The sequence below is a fragment of the Fulmarus glacialis genome, unplaced genomic scaffold (genome assembly GCF_000690835.1).
Source record: "Fulmarus glacialis isolate BGI_N327 unplaced genomic scaffold, ASM69083v1 scaffold21383, whole genome shotgun sequence".
NCBI lineage: Eukaryota > Metazoa > Chordata > Aves > Procellariiformes > Procellariidae > Fulmarus > Fulmarus glacialis.
The window spans coordinates 1-8,572 of NW_009205145.1; the positions used below are offsets into that span (position 1 = coordinate 1).

Genomic DNA, 8,572 nt, shown 5'->3' on the forward strand with positions numbered 1-8,572 from the left:
GGCGGCCGCGGGGAGCGGGGGGCTGCTGGCCGGGGGCGAGTGCGGGGTTTCGGAGGCAGGGCAGTGCGGGGCGCGCAGTGCCAAGTGATTCCCTAGCGAGTGTAGAAGGACAAAAATAACAGTCGTTCCCGTTTGGGGTCTTTTTGGGGGGGTTGAGTGGTGGGGTTTGTTTTTTTTTTTTTTCCCCATTGCAAGCCGGGAACTGCTGTGCTCCCTGGCGTAAAATGTAGCAGTGCATTTCAAGTTTTCTGTTCTGACCAACAAATGCCCCATTACATTGCATAACATTGCCTTGGAGCTGGAGAAACAACCTCATTTTTTGCTTATTTTGGGAAGCCGTATTCTTGTTTTCCAGGAGAATGTTGCAATTCTTCTTTTAGTTAGGCACATGAAGAGGCATACATTAACATGCACGAAAATCCATTTTTCTGGACTTCTGAAGTAATCTCAATCTTTTGAATTCTCCCAGGTTCTCAGTCTAATGAACAAGAACATTTGAAGCAGCAGCATTTCATCTTTAGCTTGTGTTGTGCATGCGACTCTTCAGTGTTTTCAATTTTTGGCTCAGACATTATCTCAGTCTTGAATGATGTGAGGGCATCATTTCTCAAGTAGTAACAATATAGCTCAGTCCTTTCCTTAAGCTTAGGTGGTCAGGCAGTTACAGCCTGTCATATTAACTCTTTACAACTGTGTAGAAGTTTAAAGACTTTCTCCAACTTTATTTTCTCTACTGTCCTGATACCGCTCCAGTATTAGGGGGGCAGAAAGGTTGTATTTCTTAGGGAGTTTTCACATTTTGCTTCCTCCCTGTATGCGTTTGACTGTATTTGTTTTTAAGGTAGAAAAAAGTCTCCTAAGATTGTAATTGGTCACAGCTGTAAAGATTAATTGTCCTGTATAGACACTTTATACAAAGTGAACTGACTAGACTATACAAGGCATCAGACAGTCACGGTCAACTTAACAGATATTAATGTTGTAGGATATAAGCTCTTATCCATGAATAAACCTTAATATAAGTACCTCTTCTAATAGAAGGAAGATTTTCTGAAAGAACAATTGCCTTCAGAGGAGGATGGTTGCCTGCCTAACTTTTGTGTTCTTGAAAATTTCCCTTTAAATATGTAGAGATAGAGAAATATCTAGCCTAGCCACTCTACTAAATTATGATTTATGGATTTTGTATTTTAAATGATAGCTTTAAGTGGAATAATGAGATGAATTACAAGGTTTTAAATATATTAAACTAGTATATTTTACGTTATGTGGTACCTCTAACTCAGCTAAACCTGAATAAAGGTTTGAGTTCTCCTTGTCACTCTCAGGCCTTAGATCAACTGCAACTGAAAACTCCTCTGAAGCATGATTTTGGTGAAAATAAGTCACAGTATTCAGGGAGTCACACTGAGGTATATCACAGATGAATGTGATTTAAGGAGGTGTTACTTGAAATCTTTCAAGATCGTGGTACATCAACTGTCATAAAATACATTTTACTGTAAAAGATAACCACAAATACTCCTTGTATTTAATGTTAACTGCATTAATTTGATTCTTACAGTAAATATTCATATCCACCTTGGATCCTGCCACGAAGCTGCAGTCCCTCCTGCCTTGTGCAGCCTAGCCTGCTGTCTCAAACATCCCATTGAAACCAAAGGAGAGCCAAGCAAACCCACGTACAGCTCACAGGGTGTGAGCTCACGCGGGTGTAGCTGAGCAGAGTCTCAGGGAGTGTACGCAGACCAGGTACACAGAAAGGGGACCTCATTTGCTGCCTGATCGATGTAGGAGATGAAAGCGATCCAACTTTTGGAGCTGACAGCTAGAAAATCTCCATCAGGTACCTTCAGATTGATTAAATTTGATCTTGAAAACAGGCATAAGAGCACCCTGGCACTGTGGTGCTTTCAGTTCACTTCAAATATGAGGAGAACATTTTCAAAAGAGGCTATACTATTTAATTCTATTTCCCACAGTGGGATTTTCAGGGATCTTCATTTCCCTGAAAGCTACGGCCACGGGCCGCACTGGGATTGACCCACCAACAGAGGGAGAGTGAGTGAATCCCCAAAAATAGAAGCAGCTGTTAAAACAAAGCAGGAAGATAAATGCCAGTAAGTGCACACAGCCCTATGAAATCAGTGGTATGCTAATACGAGTTTGGGGACTGAAGATCAATGATATGGGAGGAACACTTTTGTTTGCATCTTTACTGCCCGTGGCACTCAAGCCGAGAGAGCAACTGGAAGGAGAGCAAGAGATCCACTTGGTGATTTTTGAAATTTTGGGGGAAGAGTCTGCTTTCATTTCACACATCCAAAATGAAAATAAAATCTCTTTGGGCATGTTGCAACAAGAACTTCTGTCAGCACAGCAGTTCTCTGTTGAAACCAGCAGACTGTAGTTTTATTCCCTCTCTCTCTGTCTTTCTGTCACTCTGAAACGGTGACTATAGGGAGATGGTGCAGAAGAGGCTGCTGTGCACCACGGACTCCCGTGGTGCCCCAAGTGTCCAGCCAGGGCCTGACCAGATTATGTTGTGGCTTCTTCCTGTGCTCCTTCCTCATGGAAACCGGGACCTGTGGTAGGGGAGACGGCCACTGCTCAGTTCTTACCCAAGGCAGAAGGCAGCCACAGCCCGGGGGGATGGAGCTGGAGAGCCCATGCTGGACTTCAGAGGCTGGACTGCAGAGGCACTCCTGCTAAGCTTCTTCAGTAATCACGTGTCTCAACAAAACGTGTCTACTTCAGCAAAACCAGCATATTGACTTTTTGTTTTTAAAGAATTGTATTAAAAACACCATGGGCAACTCTGCTAAAGCCGTACTGCAAGAGCTTTAGGTGGAGGTGTAGAAATCCACAGAACCTGGCAACAATCTTTCAATTACATTTTTAAGAAGAACTCAGCAAACATCCGTTTAATAAACGTGTTCCAGTATAAGAACACATACAACCTTGTTCTTTGGCCCTAGTCTTAGCATTACCTGTACTGAATATAAATTCTAGAAGAGAAAATAATTATGGTGCATCTAACTTGAGAGTCTCTTCCTTTTCACTTTTAGTCACCCAAAGCTGAAAGTGGCAGTAGGAAATAACAGTGAAACCACCAGATTTTTTCCAATTCTCTTAATAGAATCCATTGATTAAAACTAAGCAAAACTGAATATACAGATTTCTCTTCAGGCCATAGCACATAATTGAAATGGAATGAACTAACTAGATAGAGAGCCTTTTCTACCAGTAGGGATGCCCGCTTTTTCTCCACAGACTGATGAACCTATGGCCTATGATCAACCTTTTCAATGACAGCCAGTATCACCAAAGAGTCTAGGGGAGAAGGTGCAGTTTTGGGGCATGGATCAACAAAACTTTCACACATACATAGCTGCTATTATAACTTAAGCATCGGTGTGCATTGTTACTACTCAGTATGAGACCTTCGGACAGATATGACTATGTGTGGGAATTTAACTATTACTGAAAATACCTGTAGATACTCTAAAAGCAATCCTAATCTCCAGGTTTCGGAGAGAGAAGCAACATCTACAGTTTGTTTCTCCTTTACAGGTTAGTCCTTCAACCTAGTATCAGTTAAAATAGAAGACTACACAGAATGATCCCTCTTAGCACAGAGTTACTTATGTAGGCATATGTAATAAATGAAAAGCTCATTCCTTCAGAGTCATCATCACTTTGAGAGCATTGTAAGAGTTTTTGAATCTCAAGATGTTACTGGATTTCCTTCGCTCTTACTAGTCTTCCTATTCTCAGCCAATGACTTGTTGGTTAGTAACTAAGATTTGGACAGATCTAGCTCTTGAGTAAAGTTTCATTTCCCTTTCTCAAATAACTCCTGATTGGTTTCAAACCTGCTATCAGGCAATGGGATGCTCAACTCATAAAGCTCTCTTAATCTGTGCAAGATAAAAACTGGAAAAGGAAGGTGCCCAAGCAAAAAGAAAATTGTCCAGAATTACGCTGATGGCTTTTTCATTATTAACTCCTCGGTTATACGCAAGGGTTTTTCCTACACACTTCTCAGCTAAGATGAATGCGGTAGTACAAAGCTAATGGAATGTTCAGCCTGAAAATATTAGGCAGATAATATTTCACATTGAAACGGAACGTACAGTTGAAATGGCTTTCATGAATCAAAAGAGCGTCTGCAGATTACAGATGCGTGCACAGACTGAAATCTGTGAAAGCATTAGTCATAGCAAAACCCGTCCTTCCTCCATGCTGAACAAAGGGAAAAAAATGATACAGGTATGACATAACAGGGACGTAATTCCGTAAGTGTGAGGTAGGGGAATGTATTTTATCCAGGGCAGAGCCGTGCTGTTGTTTTCTCAGACAAAAATTATGTTGAGTCACGTTTAGAGAACACAAATTTCAGCTGATTTTGGAAGTCACTGTGGTCTGCAGATCACACTGTTTTCAGATGATTGCTAGCAGCTCAGAGAAATTAACTCAGACAAATTAAATAAAAAACTATTTCCTTCTTTAGCTAACAGTTGTACAAAGAGAAGCCTACCAAAATGAAAACTTCTGATAATATCAATATAGAAATATAGAGATTGGATCACTTACAGAATCTCTAGTGTGCTCTTTTAAAGTTGGTCTAGAGGCAAGGGTAGTCTCAGATAGTGGTGTTTGTCTATTTTTCACCATTTCATTAGAGACTGGGAAAAATTAAACAAATAATTTGCATTAATGCCTCCCTGCTCGTAGGCACACAATTATAATATTTAGATTATCTGAATTCACGTATCCAATTCTTACTTCTATTTTAGCTATTCTTAAAAAGCACTTTAACGCAACATTGCGAGAAGTTGGCAAGGCTTAGTTCTTTTCACCTCTCCCCAACACATTAGTGAAGAAACAAAAACTTGCAATACCTTTACTAATTTTTTTAAAATAAGTATTTCTAAGCTTACATGAGGGACCTTCACATCACAACACACTGTCAGTGAGTATTCTGGGAGTGTTTTATGGTTTAAGTTTCCCTATGACAGCCGATGGTAGGAACGCACATGTTGCGATGTGAAGGAAGGAGCACATCTACATGGGTAGAGGAAACCGATAGTAATATTATTGCACTTTGAAGAAGTCAGCACGATTCAGCTCACTGAGAATAGCTACATTCTTGAAGAGCCCTGCCATTTTTAGTTGATAGGTTTAGCCTTCTGCTCAATTTATGTGTGTTTTGGGTTTGTTTAGTCTTCCCCAAGATTTCTAAGCATTAAGCAATTTTGTACAGGACATTGGCACTTTGGGGAATTTTGACTTTGAAACTTTGGTACATGCAGGTGTTTAAGGTAAACTGGAGTTTAAACTGAATTCTTTTGTCTTTCTCTTTCTTCTAAAATGAAGACTAATACATGAAGATTCTGTAGGCAGAATAACTTTGTGCTGAGCTAGGTTTTAATTTTAGATGTTTCTGTGCTGAATAATTAGCAGTTCCCTGAATTTTCAAATGGCTGTGTGGGGTTTGCTTCCAGTTAACACTGTCCTCTCTGTATTACATCCAATTACTTTGGATGTTTAGTAGGCAGTTTCCCAGTCTGCTCGAGCAACAGTTAAAGTATGTTCCACACTTGATAGAAGATGGTTTGCATATGAACACATTAGGAATTCCATCTTGGATCACTGACAGTGGATCTCCTTATAAACTGATCCTTTTTGAAAGCTCTTACCTATTTTGTGTCAGTTTTCTACTAGCAAGGTAAGAAATACTACTGCAGTTGTTAGCATATGTCAAAACGTCATATATTTTCAGGTGCTCTCATTATAATTTGCTCTCGTGTAATGATTAGGCACACGCCCAGATGGTGATTGTAATTTCCTTACTCGTATCAATGAGCTGTTATTCACATGAGTAATCTCACGGACTCTAAACGGGTTGCTTTTGTAGCTAACTGCTCCCTCATGGAAAGGCTGACAATATGGTCTATAGCAAGGCGTATTTAAAAGCCAGCTTCATAGTGCAGAACCTTAAATTGTCATCACCCCGTGTGAGCAGCCAGGTAGGAGGCCTAGATGTCCTGAACGCCACATGGTAAAACCTACGAAACCAATTTGTGTTGACCTGAAGTTATGCAGGATCTGCCTCACAGCAGAATAACATCACTATTAATTTATTAAGGTGATACAAGGTAAATTTATGTTCCTTTACATTCTGATTAACAGCAGTATCATCCTTCCTTCAGATGCTAATTAATGCCTTTCTTGTTCTAAGCAGGACTGTAAAATGGATTTAGGATTCAAAGGCTGTAACAACAGGACACCCACCAAGAACACCTCTGCTACTACAAAGAATTTTTCTGCCTGGGAAGACTATAAGAGTAGCGTTGACGACATACAGTACTTTCTTATTGGGCTGTACACACTTATAAGTCTGGCCGGCTTTATGGGAAATCTGCTGATACTAACGGCTCTACTAAAGCGCAAGCAGAAGACAATAATAAACATTCTTATCGGTAACTTGGCCTTTTCTGACATCTTAGTTGTGCTGTTTTGTTCACCTTTCACGCTGACATCTGTCCTGCTTGACCAATGGATGTTTGGCACTATCATGTGCCATGTAATGCCCTTCCTCCAGTGCGCATCAGTTCTAGTTTCAACTTTGATGTTAATATCTATTGCTGCAGTCAGGTACCGTATGATAAAATATCCCCTGTCTAGCAATTTAACAGCAAAACAGGGTTATTTCTTAACAATGACCATCTGGGCCCTTGGCTTTGCCATTTGCTCCCCTCTGCCAGTTTTCCACAAAATTGTGGACCTCAGCAAAACTCTGAATTTAGAGGCACTGGAGAACAGGCTCCTGTGTATTGAGTCATGGCCTTCCGATTCCTACAGAATCGCCTTTACAATAGCTTTGTTGCTGATGCAGTATATATTGCCGCTGGTGTGTTTAACCGCTAGTCACACCAGCGTCTGCAGGAGCATAGGTTCCAGACTGTCAAACAAGGAGAACAAGTTTGAAGAAAAGGAGATGATAAACCTAACTCTTCATCCCTCTAAGAGTACCGGCACGCAGGTGCAGCCCTCCAGCCATTCCAGGTGGAGCTGCGCCTTTGGCAGAAAGCACCACAGAAGATACAGTAAAAAGACTTCAAGTGTGATGCCAGCTATTTCAAGGCATCATCAGGATACTCATTCCAGAGACCTCCCAGAAACCTCTGGCACAGAAAAAAGCCAGCTCTCTTCCTCCAGTAAATTCATCCCTGGGATACCTGTCTGCTTTGAGATGAAACCAGAAGAAAATACAGAGATCCAGGACGTGATTACGGTATCCCGATCCATCATCAAAATTAAGACAAGATCTAGGAGAGTTTTTTGCAGACTGACAGTGCTAATCCTAGTTTTTGGTTTCAGTTGGATGCCTCTTCACCTTTTCCACATTGTGACGGATTTTAATGCCACTCTCATTTCTAACAGACATTTTAAATTAGTATATTGCGTATGCCATTTACTGGGTATGATGTCCTGCTGCTTGAATCCCATCCTCTACGGGTTCCTTAACAACAGCATAAAAGCTGATTTAATGTCCCTTATTCCATGCTGCCAAATACCATGATTTTTTGTGCCCCAAGGTAAAATAAAACAAACAAGTTTGGCTTTCAAGTCTACTGACGTGTATAGCTGTAAAAGCTAGATTAGTTTAGTTTAGTTAGTCTAACTTGGTTGTGATTAGTAGCATTTCGTGCAAATGGATAGTTCTACGGCTGCATGTATTTCTCGCATTGGGCAGAAATATATACATATACTATAATATTCTTATATCTGTTACAAATAGGAAATCATGCCCAGTGTACAAAACCAGAATACCGTTTTCATTACCTGAAATATTGGCAATCTGTACTTTGGAATTAAACAGAATATATAATGAGTAATAAATGTAAGACTACTTAGACATATCAGTATTAACTGTCAGAAAACTATAATAAAATACATACCGTTTACTAAATAACTATTGTTGAGACTATTTCAGTGTCAACTTTGACTGTTTTCTGAGGTAATTAAACATCTGTTTCTGGATGTGGTTAGAAAAATATTTTTCCTTAGCTCTTTGACTCATACTTTGCAATATCTTTGCAAGGTGCTTTGCTGCCAATTCCCAGATTGCCTTCTTCCCTGGAACGGGTTTATGAGTAGTTGTTCTTGTCTAGATTGTTTCCATCTCACTGTGTTTACCCAGTACAACCTATCTTTGATTTCCTTAGCCAATTTTTACTCTGGCTTGTCATTTAATGTAATTTTCAGCCAGGCCTGAACTTACCTGTAGTTATGCCTTTGTTCTTACAGTGATGACTCCCCTGAACACAACATGCTTCTGATCAGAGTAAGCCTTCATTACCTAAGCGAGAGTGGAAAGAAAAAGAAAATGGAAAGACAGCAGGATTTTTTCTTTTCCTTTACCAAAAAGCAAAAGCTGACTGCACTTCATTATAGGTGACCCACTTGCTTTGGAGAGCTGCAACAGCTTTCAAATAAACATGCACGTGTGTGCATGCACACACACACACACGCACGCACACAGGCACACGCTTTCCGCATCTCC

The 8,572-nt window shown here is 40.3% G+C and overlaps 1 protein-coding gene across 1 annotated transcript; it reads left to right on the plus strand.

The window, feature by feature from the left end:
- Positions 1-6,256: 6,256 nt before the first annotated feature.
- Positions 6,257-7,671, plus strand: NPY5R (neuropeptide Y receptor Y5). Its single transcript, XM_009575290.1, has one exon. The coding sequence runs from the start codon at positions 6,257-6,259 to the stop codon at positions 7,586-7,588; it is 1,332 nt and encodes a 443-aa protein (XP_009573585.1). The 3' UTR covers positions 7,589-7,671.
- Positions 7,672-8,572: the final 901 nt, after the last annotated feature.